Source organism: Ranitomeya variabilis, chromosome 1 (assembly GCF_051348905.1).
Source record: "Ranitomeya variabilis isolate aRanVar5 chromosome 1, aRanVar5.hap1, whole genome shotgun sequence".
NCBI classification, from domain to species: domain Eukaryota; kingdom Metazoa; phylum Chordata; class Amphibia; order Anura; family Dendrobatidae; genus Ranitomeya; species Ranitomeya variabilis.
Window position 1 is genome coordinate 68,153,883 of NC_135232.1, and position 16,229 is coordinate 68,170,111.

Sequence of the window (16,229 nt, forward strand, 5' to 3'; positions counted from 1 at the left end):
AGGGTGAACTGTTGTGTAATTCTGTGCGTTCAGAGCGCTGATAGTTCAGACGGGTGATGCAGATTTTCAATACGATCTATACATGGAACAAAATCTATAACAGAGAACCCAGTCTTCTGATTTTTAACGTTTTTCTTTTTCCTTTGCTTAATAATCTTTGAGAGTTTGGGATGATCTTTGCCATTCCATTCTTCCAAAGAGTCATAGTCGTTCTCAAGGTAAAAGTCCAGCTGGTCAGGAAAAGGTGTTCCAGAGACAAAAGGACCTTTTTCAAGCAGCAGAGAAGAGACAAGGAGGACGACCAAGATGGTTTCAGGAAGCGTGAGTATGGACTTATCGACCGTTAAAAGATTAGCAAAGCACAGTAAATTTCACCCAGTAACCCCCACAATACCCAAATCTGCAGAATTGCTGTGGTCTGCCCTATTGGAACAAGCATATGTGGGCATGACAGCATGTGTCGGTCTTAAATAAGTCAAGCAGATGACTGGAGATGTTAGGAAAACTTATCTGTGTTTATGAGGAATCCCTGTGTAAGACAGATTCCCCAAATTTCCCCTGCCAGTGTTATGTGACTAATGTGCAGAGAGTTTGTGCCTTATAGACACAACTGGCAGAGAACGATCAGTATAATGTGGACAGAGAAAAGCAGATTGCCAGTCTTGAATCACAACTGCTGAAAATGAAAAATCATTGTGTTGATATGGAAGCACAGCTGACTCAGTCTGGGGCTGAGATCAAAGCTGTGAAGGAAATGGCAGCAGCTAGTGATGCCATTATTAGTTAGTGCAGTGTGGAGCTGGATACTAGTTCCCAACTGATTACTAGTCTTTAAAATATCAACAATGATTTTTCAAATGTGGTGCTGGCCTTCTCTTTGTCTCTGAAAACAAGGGCAAAAAGGGGGAGGAGTGAAGGAACAGGTGAAGGATCAAATATTTTATCAAATTTTGATCCAATAAAGAAATGTAATGACAGGTATGTGCTGTCCAAATTACAAAGAAAATGCAAACGTAACATCATTAAGAGTGCATCCTTAGTAATGGAAGAGTTTAAAAGTTCCAGACAGAAGGAAGTATGTTCTGTCCGGGCCCCTAAATCAGGCATGGCATGTGTTAGATGTTATGCTTGTCCTTGCTCCGGCCATATTGCCAGGTACTGCAAATGGCAGGGTACAATGAGGGAGAGGAAATATCATTCTGTGAAATGTTTTAAATGTGGTCATTTTGGACATATTGCAAGGAACAGTTATTGCACAAGTAATTGTGAGGGGCCTAGCAATATTGTCAAGGAGCAAAGGCATTTACACAGATATAATGGCATTTTCTCTCAGTCTCATGTGCCCCACCATGTGCAGACTCCTAAAAATGGCCGTTTACAACCAGGGAGGCTAGTGAGGCCTTGATGTAAACTCAGCTTATAAGAGTTTCTATCTGGCCTCTAGTCTTTCTGATTGTTTGTTTTGTTTTAGTTTCTTTTACTCTTCTTTTATTTGAGAAGTTTGCTTTTTTGTCACCGAAATGTATTGTTAGACCAGTGTGGTTCAGACAGGAGGCAGAATGGCTTTATCTGAGGTTCATTGTGATTGCAATGATAACAGGATTTGTTAGATGCTGGTTGTTTGCTGTTTTCAATCAGACCCCCTGTGAAGTAAATGAGGTGTATTTGCTGGTTCTTGAATTTTTAGCTCCAGTTTTCCATAGAATTCAGAATGATAAGAGTAACACAGATCGCAGGATAATAGAGTCACATCCATGGATGCTCTGATTTGTTGCTTGAACTTAAGGTACCTTCACACTAAACGATATCGCTAGCGATCCGTGACGTTGCAGCGTCCTGGCTAGCGATATCGTTTAGTTTGACACGCAGCAGCGATCAGGATCCTGCTGTGATATCGCTGGTCATTGAACAAAGTTCAGAACTTTATTTGGTCGTCAGACCGGCGTGTATCGTCGTGTTTGACACCAAAAGCAACGATACCAGCGATGTTTTACACTGGTAACCAGGGTAAACATCGGGTTACTAAGCGCAGGGCCGCGCTTAGTAACCCGATGTTTACCCTGGTTACCAGTGTAAAATGTAAAAAAACAGTACATACTCACCTTCGCGTCCCCCGGCGTCCGCTTCCCACACTGACTGAGCGCCGTAAAGTGAAAGTGAAAGTACAGCACAGCGGTGACGTCACCGCTCTGCTGTTAGGGCCGGCGCTCAGTCAGTGGCGGAAGCGGACGCCGGGGGAAGCGAATGTAAGTATGTACTGTTTGTTTTTTTAACATTTTATGCTGGTAACCAGGGTAAACATCGGGTTACTAAGCGCGGCCCTACGCTTAGTAACCCGATGTTTACCCTGGTTACCCAGGGACCTCGGCAACATTGGTCGCTGGAGAGCGGTCTGTGTGACAGCTCTCCAGGGATCAAACAGCGATGCTGCAGCGATCGGCATCGTTGTCGCTATCGCTGCAGCGTCGCTTAATGTGAAGGTACCTTAAGATAGGTAGGGAGGTGTGTGTTCACCTAGGCCTTGAAGTTCAGCTGTAAAATTGTCTTTGTTTGTTTGTTTTCCTCTGCATCTTAGATTGGATAAAGGTTGTTGTTATGTGAACTAAGACAGGCGGAGAATCATGGACAGATAACGGACGTACACGATGGAGTGTCGTGTTATACTGTGTGCTTAGACCTTGAAGTTTGGACGGAAAACATGGTTTTGTTTAAAAAGTGATGCAGGATACAACTAATGTCAGTGTACCTTAGTTTTATGTTTAGTTTTCCTAGGGTGTTAAGTAGCTGCGACTGTTGTATGTTAAGGTACCTTCACACGAAACGACTTTGTAACGATATCGCTAGCGATCCGTGACGTTGCAGCGTCCTCGCTAGCGATATCGTTGTGTTTGACACGCAGCAGCGATCAGGATCCTGCTGTGATGTCGCTGGTCGCTGAATAAAGTCCAGAACTTTATTTGGTCGTCCGATCGCCGTGTATCGTTGTGTTTGACACCAAAAGCAACGATACCAGCGATGTTTTACACTGGTAATCAGGGTAAACATCAGGTGCCGATCGCTGCAGCGTCGCTGTTTGATCGCTGGGGAGCTGTCACACAGACCGCTCTCCAGCGACCAACGATGCCGAGGTCCCCGGGTAACCAGGGTAAACATCGGGTTGCTAAGCGCAGGGCCGCGCTTAGTAACCCGATGTTTACCCTGGTTACCAGCGTAAAAGTAAAAAAAACAAACAGTACATACTCACCTGCGCGTCCCCCAGCGTCTGCTTCCTGACACTGACTGAGCGCCGGCCCTAAAGTGAAAGTGAAAGCAGGGCCGGAGCTCAGTCAGTGTCAGGAAGCAGACGCTGGGGGACGCGCAGGTGAGCATGTACTGTTTGTTTTTTTTACTTTTACGCTGGTAACCAGGGTAAACATCGGGTTACTAAGCGCGGCCCTGCGCTTAGCAACCCGATGTTTACCCTGGTTACCCGGGGACCTCGGCATCGTTGGTCGCTGGAGAGCGGTCTGTGTGACAGCTCCCCAGCGATCAAACAGCGACGCTGCAGCGATCGGCATCGTTGTCGCTATCGCTGCAGCGTCGCTTCGTGTGAAGGTACCTTTACTCTGTTGAATTCTGGAGAACTGGTAGGGGTGTCTGTATAGGAAACAAAAGCAATTGACTAGGATCGTACTAAAGTAAAATTGCATTCATTTTGTGGGGTTCAGGAGAGTTGAGGCATTAGCTAATTACTGGGCAGCTCAAGAAAGGTTAACGGGGAGGTCACCTTGAAGTAAAAGCATACAGAATGAGTGAGGTTGGTGGAACAGGGAAGCATAAAATAAGGATGTTTATTAACTGCACTGGGAGATCTCCCAGAGCGTGTTTGTTCCCTTAATCCCATTTTAGGTATCGATGTAGAGGAATACCTATCTCTCAAAAGAGAAGACTTGACCTTTGCGCAGATGCCCCTGAGAGACTCCAAAACACCCCTCTTACGTTTGGTGCCGAGCTGAAACATCTCTCAGATTTCAGCCATGAGGAGGAGACTGTAATAAAACCCAACACCTCTTCTTCCTGTCATTTTCCTCCTGGTCATTAATTTATATATATTGGACTGTTTATGATCTGCAGGAGAACCAAAAGACTGGACACCCATCTGCACAGAAGTCAGGCTGAGCACCATTATCTCAGCCGGAGAAGGGGGTTAAGGACATAAGAAAAATCCAGTCCTTTACCCCAAATCCAATATAATATATTGTATATAAATAATGATGTTTTATTCATTGTCGTGTTACTGTGTAGTAAATTCCATATGTGTGCATATAGACACTTTAGGTGTGAGTGCAGGACTACCTGTACATGAACATACTCAGTAAGTGTGTTCATGTGAAGGTGTCCATGCATTTACAGCCAGTAGAGCTTAAGTCTCTATTTGCATTATGGAATTGTAATATATGTTTTGTGAGAATGGGGTGTGAATGGGGAGAAAGAGTAAGGTTCTCTAGGGACACGTCCATCAACTAAGGTATTTGCCACTTTAACCCTAGCAATGGTGAAGTTTGTAAGGGATGGATTGAATGTCGATTAGAATTAGACGGTGTTCTTTCCCGCAGTCAACTTAGGTATTGTGACATCACTCCCTACTCCAGAAATTCTGACCTGCCTAGTAAAGATCTGCGTATCTATCCATGGAGGATCCACATCAACGATCTTCAATCAAGATTACAGGAGGAGTGCCTGATGGAAGTCGTGTCTGATGCATGTCTGATAAAAGTGAAGTCGTGCCTGATGGAAGTCATGCCTCCGCTACAAAAATGCCATGAGGCCCATCTACAGACTGTGACACCTAGCAGTCTCATCAAGCCAGATATACTCAAAATAGAGTAACGTGAATTCTAACAGGGTGAAGAGTATGCACAGCATGACACTGGCTGACCTATGGACTGTAAGGATGAAGCCATTCCAGAATCTGATCAGTAAGACGACATTGGGATAGGCCAACACCTGAAGACCGTTAACGACATGACCACATAGAAAAGACATAGCAAAAAGACTTTGATAACAAAAGACTTTGATTAAGATCCAAGAAAGAAGAAAGTGTACTCTGTGGATAGAGATGTGGGTTACGGTGAAAGGCAGGGGAGAGCTGATGGCCGTGTGGATGATGTCTAGGTACCTAAGTGCAGAATTATGCTTCATCTCATTCTGAATTGTCACAAGTTATAATTGGGGGTTGATTAGACAAATAAACCCAGCACAACACTTACCTCAAATTTCATTGTCGTGTTCTCGACAACAGGGGGATTGTAGAAGGGAAGTGCCCCAAAATGTATATCTTTACATAGAGATGTGTTTAGTGATATAATTCTCCCATATGGAGGAAAGAAGGTTTAAGCATAATAACAGACACAGATTCTTTACTGTAAGAGCAGTGAGAATATGGAACTCTCTGCCATATGATGTTATAATGAGTGATTCATTACTTAAATTTAAGAGGGAACTGGATACCTTTCTGGAAAAGTATAATGTTACAGGGTATATACACTAGATTCCTAGATAAGGCGTTGATCCAGGGAACTAGTCTGATTGCCATATGTGGAGTCGGGAAGGAATTTTTTTCCCCAATGTGGAACTTACTCTTTGCCACATGGGGTTTTTTTGCCCCCTGGATCAACATGTTAGGGCATGTTAGGTTAGGCTATGGGTTGAACTAGATGGACTTAAAGTCTTCCTTCAACCTTAATAACTATGTAACTATATGTGTTCCCAGAAGCCCCCTCCTCCAACTTGCTGTAAAACAAAGCTGCCATGTGCTGGAAAAACAAGTTTCATTTAGGACTGAGGGGATATATCTTGGTGGACAATATACTGTGACATCAACCCCACACACCTGGGGTTGCACACACCTCTTTTAGCTGGCTACATAAAAGGGACAAGATCATGTGGCTCTCTTTTGCCTTACTTGCTTACTGGGACGATCATGGGCACACAAGGTGGTTGAGTATACTCTGCAACCCCTTTACTTACTAGGCCTTAGGGATAGTAAGCTATAGATGGGTGGGCTGATATTGAATATGTGATTTGGGCAATTTGGGTAATTCAGGGTGGGTTTTTATATTGTTGTTATATTACTGTATACTGTAGTGAAATTACTGTATTAGTGCTGTAGTGTCAGTATTTTGTTCTTTTGGTTTAAGTGTCAGTATTGTGTGTATATATATATACATATATATATACATATATATATATATATATATATATATATATATATATATATATATATATATATATATTTATAGTCGCCAGCTTGGGTATGAATATATATGTATGTTATAGACTGCAGACTTGTGTGTTTGTAATAAATATCCTTTATTGGTACACGGTTTTGTCTCAGTTAGTGTATAGTATAAGGAAAAGATAACGTTGATGCTTATTTGGTGGATATTAATTATTAATAGTCAAGTTCGGCGATAATAGTTAATATCGGACCTCAATAGAGGTGTAAGGAGAGTTCCTCCATTGATAACTATAAGTTTAGTATTTTTAGGGGGAAACTCGTCCTTTAACCCCTTCACCCCCGGAGCTTTTTCCGTTTTTCCGTTTTCGTTTTTCGCTCCCCTCCTTCCCAGAGCCATAACTTTTTTATTTTTCCGTCAATTTGGCCGTGTGAGGGCTTATTTTTTGCGGGACGAGTTGTACTTTTGAACGACATCATTGGTTTTAGCATGTCGTGTACTAGAAAACGGGAAAAAAATTCCAAGTGCAGTGAAATTGCAAAAAAAGTGCAATCCCACACTTGTTTTTTGCTTGGCTTTTTTGCTAGGTTCACTAAATGCTAAAACTGACCTGCCATTATGATTCTCCAGGTCACTACGAGTTCATAGACACCTAACATGACTAGGTTATTTTTCACCTAAGTGGTGAAAAAAAATTCCAAACTTTGCAAAAAACAAAACAAAACAAAATTGCGCCATTTTCCGATACTCGTAGCGTCTCCATTTTTCGTGATCTGGGGTCAGGTGAGGGCTTATTTTTTGCGTGCCGAGCTGGCGTTTTTAATGATAGCATTTTGGTGTAGATACGTTCTTTTGATCGCCCGTTATTGCATTTTAATGCAATGTCGTGGCGACCAAAAAAACGTAAATCTGGCGTTTCGAATTTTTTTCTCATTACGCCATTTAGCGATCAGGTTAATGCTTTTTTTTTATTGATAGATCGGGCGATTCTGAACGCGGCGATACCAAATATGTGTAGGTTGGGGGTTTTTTTTATTGATTTATTTTGATTGGGGCGAAAGGGGGGTGATTTAAACTTTTATATTTTTTTTATTTTTTTCACATTTTTAAAAACTTTTTTTTTTTACTTTTGCCATGCTTCTATAGCCTCCATGGGAGGCTAGAAGCAGGCATAGCCCGATCGGCTCTGCTATGCAGCAGTGATCATAAGATCGCTGCTACACAGCAGATTTGCAGGTGTGCTGTGAGCGCCGACCACAGGGGGGCGCTCACAGCCACCGGCAATCAGTAACCATAGAGGTCTCAAGGACCTCTATGGTTACCTTCCTGACTCATCGCCGACCCCCGATCATGTGACGGGGGTCGGCGATGCGCTCATATCCGGCCGCACGGCCGGATGCGGTAGTTAAATGCCGCTGTCTGCGCTTGACAGCGGCATTTAACTAGTTAATAGCGGCGGGTGATCGCGATTTCACCCGCCGCTATTGCGCGCACATGTCAGCTGTAAAAAACAGCTGACATGTCGCGACTTTGATGTGCGCTCACCGCCGGAGCGCACATCAAAGCGGGGGTCCCGACATGTGACGTACTATTCCGTCACATGTCGGGAAGGGGTTAACAATTTTTCATCAGTATTTGTAAGCCAAAACCAGGAGTGGGTGATAGATACAGAAGTGGTGACGTGTTTCTATTATATTTTACCTCCTCTGATTGTTCCACTCCTGGTTTTGGCTTATAAATACTGATGTAAAATACTGACCAAATACTGATTGTGTGTATGTGGCCAGAGTTATTATTTGCTGGGACTGTAACTAGGAATCGTGTAGGATTACATGGTTTACAGCTGATTTACTTTTATAGAATGTCAATTAGATTTGTTATAATAGTTTAACCAATTTTTCCAACCACTTTGACATTAATACACACACAATGCGGCCCTGCCCCGATCTTGTTGGAGAGATGGCCCCTCATGTATAGTCACCCCTGTGTTTCTCTCTCTGGATTATTCGGTTCCCAGCATCCAAACTGAGGCCTTTTCGATGACATTTTTCTGCATACTGTATGGAATTGATGTAAGGGATGTAAGCTTTTTGGAGATGGAAATTTCAATCTCCAGCAGGACTTGGCACCTGTCGACACTGCCAAAAGTACCAATACCTGGTTTACAAACAACAGTATCACTGTGCTTGATTGGCCAGCAAACTCGCCTGACCTTAACTCCATAGATAATCTATGGGGTATTGTCAAGAAGAAGATGAGACACACCAGACCCAACAATGCAGACGAGCTGAAGGCTGCTATCAAAGCAACCTGGGCTTCCATAACCCCTCAGCAGTGCCACAGGCTGATCGCCTCCATGCCACGCTGCATTGATGCAGTAATAGATGCCAAAGGAGCCCCGACCAAGTACTGAGTGTATTTACTGAACGTACATTTCAGTAGGCCAACATTTCGAATTTTAAAATCATTTGTCAAGCTGGTATCATAAAGTATTCTAATTTACTGAGATAATGACTTTTGGATTTTCATTGGCTGAAAGCCATAATCATCAACATTAACAGAAATAAACACTTGAAATAGATCACTCTGTATGTAATGACTCTATATAATATGAGTTTCACTTTTTGTATTGAAGAACTGAAGTAAATTAACTTTTTGATGATACAAAATTTAGTGAGAAACACCTTTAGGAGTGCTAAGTATATACAGTATTGAAATTCTAGAAACATGATGACTAGCCATGATGCCCAAACTACTTGTTGCAAACATGGACTTTCCTAGAAATCGGAAACAGTGCAAGTGGTCTCCAGAGGTCTTGTTTCTCTGCCCTGCCGCTTGCTTTATTTCCTTTGATTTTCCGTTCACTTACATGGCGCCAGTAATTTCTGCAGCGCTTTACAAAAGTCTGTCCACGTTGGGTCTCACAATCTAAATTTCTAAACTCCTTGCAGATGTTGTCCTTAGTGGGATTTGAACCCAGGAACCCAGCGCTGCAAAGCAACATTGCTAACCACTGAACCACTATGCTGCCTGCAGCTGAGAGGTTCTTGGCCTGGAAAGTAATTCAGTTGTTAGAATCCCTAGTTTGGGTGATAACTTAGAGCCAATAATTCAGCACATGAATACCGCAGCATGCCGTCTTTCCAAATACATTATCTATAGCCCAGCACTTAGCTGCCGGAGACGGCTGGGATCAATACCATAACAATTTGTATCAGTATTTTAAGGATCAATACTTCACCTCAACTCTACAGAGCTGGCAGCGCTAGATATTTCATTTGATTATTTAAAAGGCCATGGTTTACGACCTGTAACCCTTTCTTCACTGAAAATCCAATATAAATAAATGAAAGAAGAAAGCCCCATAATGACAATTAGGGTTCGCTCACATCTGCCTATATAAAGTAGCTGAGATTCTCAGCCAGAAAAGTTGGACAGTGTCATGAGTTTTTTCTTCTCACCTAGCATTCCTATGCCATGCGAGTGTGCGTTTTTCCTCACCCAGCATCCCTATCACATCCGTATGAAATGCATATGCAATGCGTTTTAACATAATCTTTTACATACAGTAATTATCTGTCATTTCAAGCTAGTTTTCTAACTAATAAAACAATCTTACTTATATACAGAGATAGAAATATGTCAGCGAGATATATAATCAGTGCTTTGCATGTGTAGTTTTCTTTGTAATAAATAATTGAAAATAAAAAAATGGTGTTGGGTTCCCCGTATTGTTATTAACCAGCTGTGGGAAAGCAGACAGCTGAGATCTTGTCTTAACAGTCTGGGAATGGGGCAATAACCGTGGAGTTTCCCAGTCTATTAATATCAGCTCACAGCTGTCTACTTAAGCTTCACTGAGAATTAAAAATTGGGGACCCCAAAAAATAATGTGGGGTCCCCCTATTTTTAATAACCAGTAAAGGCTGATATTAATAGCATGAAAAAGAGCCATGGATATTGGCCCCCACCCAGACTAATAAAACCATCCCTCAGCCACCCCAGAAATGGCACATGAATTAGATGCGACAATTCTGGCTCTATGCTATGGTTTTGGGGTTGATATCAGCTTTGTAATGTCAGCTGACATCAAGCCCAGGGGTTAGGAATGAAGAGGCATCTAAAAGACACCCCCATTACTATAACAAATCAAGTATTCCAAAGGGGTCTGCCGTAAATCCATCTCTGTTCCCCGAGTTTGCTACACCCAGATGGCATGTTGAGCGTAATACACACCAAATAGAACACAGTGACAGTAGCGTGAGAACGAGCCTGCAGTGACTAGCATTGACGTCAGTAAGGTGACCTGAGTTCATCGGCTATGAACTGCAGTAACCTTACTGAAGTCAGAAATGGGGCTCTATCCACTCTCTTAATGCCACTGCTTGCCGTTAGGGTTGCTCTCAGGTTGTTAAGCCACCATACTCCTCCCCTGCCAGTCCTGCCTTACAATTGTCAACAACGGCATTAAAGGGAATCTGTCAGCAGGTTTTTAATGTGAGAGCAGCATAATGTCGGTGCATAGACCCTGATTCCAGCGATGTGTATGTCACTTATTAGACTGTGTTTTGTAGCAGAAGATTATCACTAGAAGACTAGGTCTCATGTGCAGGCCAGTCAGGCTGGTCCATGTAACCCCGAGCCCACCATTAATTGGCAGCCTGCTGACAATGCACAGTGTACACAGAAAGCTGACAGTGGTGTGGGCTATACAGGGCTCAGCAGATCTGCAGCAGAGAAAACAGGGATTCTATCAAAACTACACCAAGCAGCCCAGTAAGTGATACATTTCTGGAGTCAGGGTCTCTGCCCATACCTTATGCTGTTCATAATGGGATAGCAAAACACTGCTCACAGATTCCCTTTAAGTAGACTTTGAGCTTATCGCTAGCCAGAGAGGACCTTAGAACACTCGTGTTGCTTCGTGGCATTTACGCTCATGATTGCATTGATCCATATTATTGAGCAGTTATAATTCATTTTTTAATCTCTATAGATCACCAATGATGAGATGTGTGAGATCTGCGAGGTCTGGACTGCAGAGAGCCTCTACCCATGTAGAATCTGCTCCCGGGTTTTTCATGATGGCTGCCTTCACCGCATGGGATACCTGCGCAATGACAATGCCCTGGAAGTGACAGAAATGGCCCATACGGAAACTGGCTGGAGCTGTTATTACTGTGTAAGTATGCCAACTTATTTCTGGTAGTGGTTTTCATGACTAACGCAGTAATTGATCTGTACAATCTCCTCTATCCCGAATGTCCAGACATCGTTCAGGCAAACTGTGCCTAAAAATGTGACTGCTTTCATTCAGAAACAATACCACTCTTTCCCATGGGTTGTGTTTGGAATTGTAGTTTACCTCCATTAAACGGATAAAGGTGGTTTTGAAAGAAAGCAGCCAAATTTTTCTAATTGAGAAGCAGAAATATATTTTACAGGCTTTAGAGAGTGCAGTTTGACAATTATGGTCACTTAAAGGGGGACCTATCACCAGAACAAGAGTGGCCAGTTTTTGCTCTTATTTTACTCCTGCTGCTCCCTGAGCTATTCTGCTTTTTTGTTTTTTAAAATCTGCCATGTGGTTCCAGAGATATGGGTAATTTTATTTAGTGCTAATTTTTATGGAATTTACCAAGGGGCGTGGCTTTCAGGTTCACAATGCAGAGCAGCCTAAAGACACGCCCTCATAGAATCCTGTGAGACACGCCCTCTTTGGAGTAGACTTTATAAATGGTGCTAACTAAAAAGACCTATATTTCTGGAACCGTATGGCAGATTTAGAAAATGAAAAGAGCGGAATACTCAAGGAAACAGCGAGAATAAAATATAAGCTGAAACTTTTGATCTGGTGACTAGTTTTATTTAAATTGTGGGAACTCAATATGTTGTCAGCTTAGAAGGGCTCAATTTTGGGGAATCTGCTGGTATTCTGAGAGATATCAGTGAGCAAAGATGATAATAAACTCTTACTTGGGGAAGGCTACAGCTGTAACCGGGGGTTAGCTGCCATGGTTTGAGTGGTTGACTGAACGGAAGTGTGGAAAGAGGGGTCACTTGTGATCCTAAGAACAGGACCACGAATAGTGGTGTTCGTTCTCCTGGTCCCATGCTCCAAGTGTGTTGCAAGGTCACTGTGGAGCTAACACTGACCCAAGAGAGCAGCAATTGCTGCGCCTGGTGTGAACTGCAACCTCCAAGCGCTGTGCCTTCTTTGTAACCACTCACTGTGATTGGAAAAACATGAAAAGGGGAGTTATTGTGCTTCAGCAAATATTGTCTGTGAATTTTTCTTAGAAGATGAACCATTTATCCACCCTAATCCTAATTATTTCTGGGATGCAGAGATTGCTGAGAGATGTGAGGGTAGAACTAAGGAGAGCCAAAGAATTGTGAATGCAGCTCTGGAGGCGACTATTACGTAGACATTTTGCATAACCTGAAAATTGATCTTTGTCCCCATTTAGATATCTATGACATGTCACCTTACTCCCCAGTCCTGCCTGGTGCTGTGGTGGCCATGGTCAGTGGAAAAGTGGCTGCCCATGTGTTGATTCCTTTGTGAGTTCCAAAAATAAAGTCGAGTCCACTTCCGTATTCTCTGCTGATGGGCAGGCAGATGTATGGGTCACGAGACTCACATTTTCGGGAGGTGTGCTGGTCCAATTTATGGAAAATCCAGTGAAAAATAAGAACACCCCTTTAAAGCTGAAAATATTTATAAACTATTTATAATGAAAGATTTATTATTCTAATGGTTGATGAGCATTTTACAGTCTAAGTAACTTCAGTAAAAAAATACAAACTGATCAATAAAGTGTTAGGCTGGTTTCACACTTGCGTTTTGATCTGCAGCGTTTTTAAAAAAACTGCAGGTGGTGAAAAAACGCATGTAAACGCGTGCAAACGCTGCGTTTTTTAGACGCATGAGTTTTTGCATGCAGAAAAAAAAAACACGGCGTTTTGCCGCGTTTACATGCGTTTTTTCCTGCGTTTGCGTTTTTGAAACGCATGCTGAGAAGTGTGTGACAGCTGCCAATCATCAAAATCAACTAGAAAACCCACTATTAATAGAATTAGCTAGCGTTAGGGTTAGGGTTAGGATCCCTAGGGTTAGGGGTAGCTTTTTATTAGAAGAATGTCCTGGTCACCAGGTCACTGATAAGCCACCCCCCACCATCAAGGTGATAAAGGGATCCAAACCCTAACCCTAACCCTACCCCTAAAACTACCCCTGACCCTAACCCTAGGGATCCAAACCCTAACCCTAACCCTATCCCTAGGGATCCAAACCCTAACCCTAACCCTAGGGATCCCAACCCTAACCCTAACCCTAGGGATCCTAACCCTAACCCTAGGGATCCTAACCCTAACCCTAAGGGTTAGGATCCTAACCCTAACCCTAAGGGTTAGGGTTAGGATCCCTAGGGTTAGGGTTAGGGTTAGGATCCCTAGGGTTACTAGGGATCCTAACCCTAACACTAACCATTACCCTAGGGATCCTAACCCTAACCCTAACCCTAAGGGTTAGGATCCTAACCCTAACCCTAAGGTTTAGGGTTAGGGTTAGGATCCCTAGGGTTAGGGTTAGGGTTAGGATCCATAGGGTTAGGGTTAGGGTTAGGGTTAGGATCCCTAGTAACCCAAGGGTTAGGGTTAGGGTTTTCTTGTTTTTTTTTTGTTTTCTTGTGTTTTTTATAAAAACGCATGCGTTTACATAGACAGCAATACATTTTTTTGCCGCGAATAAACGCATGCGTTTTTTGCGGCAAAAAAACGCTGCTAGAAATTACTACAGGTTGCATTTCTGCAACTAAACGCACGCATAAAAAAACGCATGCGTTGCAAAAAACGCGTCAAAACGCATGCAAAAAACGCATGCGTTTTTAATGATAAGTATAGAAAAAAAACGCATGCGTTTTTTAGCGCTAAAACGCAGCGGCAAAAAACGCAAGTGTGAAACCAGCCTAATACATAAAAGCTACAACTATTCCCTTAACAAACAGCCAATAAAAAAGGATTAACTACAAAGCTGCCCATTGATCACGTGCTTGAAATGTCGAGATCCAGACCTCTCCTTTCAAGTCTTAGAATAAGACTCTGTATGTTCTCTGCCTATTTTTATATTCATCCAAAGCATCTGACAAGATGAGAGAGAATAGACCGAGAGCGAGATCAGCTGGGATTCCTCCGAGGGAAGCGCCGCTCATTTAGGGCAATGGAGTGTAATGTGCACAGAGACAGTGAAATAAAACTGTCTCTGCAGGTCACTGAATGGAAGAGCCGAGGTGTCTGCAAAAACATTCATTAAAGTTTACCGGCAGGAGACAATTCTGTTACACGGGTGACTCCGGAGACCGTCAATGTTACATGAGTGACACAGGAGACCATCAATGTTACATGGGTGACACCAGAGACTGTCAATGTTACACAGGTGACACCGGAGACTGTCAGTGTTACATGGGTGACATCGGAAACCGTCAGTGTTACATGGGTGACACCGGAGACCATCAATGTTACATGGGTGACACCGGAGACCGTCAATGTTACATGGGTGACACCGGAGACCGTCAATGTTACATGGGTGACACCGGAGACCGTCAATGTTACATGGGTGAAACTGGAGACCGTCAATGTTACATGGGTGACTCCGGAGACCGTGAATTGTTGTGAATTCCGTTCTCGGGCTCCCTCCTGTGGTCATGAGTGGTATTGTGTGAGTTCTGTTCTTGGGCTCCCTCTGGTGGCCTTTAGTGCTTACTGCGGGTCTGTAGCTGGAATCCAGCTGCTTCGTTTTCTGCTAGTCTGGCCTCTATTTAAAATACTCCACCTGGACCTTCACTTTTTGCCTGCTGTTGTTGTATTCAGTACTGGTTCTGATCTCTCTGGACTTTCCTTGTGACCTGTCTCCTCCTGAGAAGCTAAGTCTTGCTAGTTCATGTTTGCTCATTATTTCCTTGAAAATGTTTCTCTGTATATGATGAGTTCTGTCCAGCTTGCTTATATGTAATATTCTCGCTTGCTGGAAGTTCTGGGGTGCAGAGTTGCGCCCCTCACATCGTGAGTCGGTGTGGGGGTTCTTGTAATCTCTGCGTGGATTGTTTTTGATAGCATTTTGTACTGACCGCACAGATCCCTTGCTGTCTTCTGTCTATTTAGTGTTAGTGGGCCTCATTTGCTAAAAACCTGTTTTCATTTCTACGTTTGTATTTTCCCCTTAACTCACCGTTATTATTTGTGGGGGGCTGTCTAAAAACTTTGGGGTGATTTCTCTGAGGCAAGTGAGGCTTGCTTTCTTTCTAGGGGTAGCTAGTTTCTCAGGCTGTGACGAGGTGTCTAGGATTTTAGGTAACGCTCCACGGCTGCCTATAGTGTGTATTGATAGAATCAGGGTTGCGGTCAGTATAGCTCCCACATCCCCAGAGCTTGTCCTAAGGATTTCTGTTACTTAGCAGGTCAGTTTGCGATCCTTGCCACCAGGATCATAACAGTCAATGTTACATGGGTGACACAGGAGACCGTCAATGTTACACGGTTGACACCGGAGACGTCAATGTTACACGGTTGACACCGGAGACCGTCAATGTTACATGGGTGATACCGGAGACTGTCAATGTTATATGGGTGACACCGGAGACCGTCAATGTTACATGGGTGACATCGGAAACCGTCAGTGTTACACGAGTGAAGGAACAGATGATTGGCCTCGGGGAGACCAAAACATCCAACACCGCGGAGACACCATCACGTGTTTCTCAACACAGTGATCCAGAACACTGCCCCCATCCCTTATGGGAAATATGCAAATGCATGTAGGATAGCTGCGGAGACACCATCACTAGGCACTGCTCCTAATAGCCAGATTCCTACTCCACACTGATGAGGGGCAAACACCCCGAAACAGCTGTCTGTGGATGGATACCATGCTTGGCATAGGTGGTTTTCCTGTATTGGATGTTTTCCTTTATTGGATGCTGCCCTTCCCGTGGTTGTTCCTTCCCGGGGAAA

At 43.3% G+C, this 16,229-nt stretch overlaps 1 protein-coding gene across 1 annotated transcript in view; it reads left to right on the plus strand.

Moving 5' to 3' along the window:
- The window catches only part of PHF24 (PHD finger protein 24), a 166,985-nt gene that overhangs the window by 102,437 nt on the left and 48,319 nt on the right, over positions 1-16,229 (plus strand). Inside the window, exon 3 of the mRNA XM_077284935.1 lies at positions 11,215-11,400. Within this exon, the coding sequence (XP_077141050.1) occupies positions 11,215-11,400 (186 nt within the window). The remainder of the gene's footprint in view (positions 1-11,214; positions 11,401-16,229) is intronic.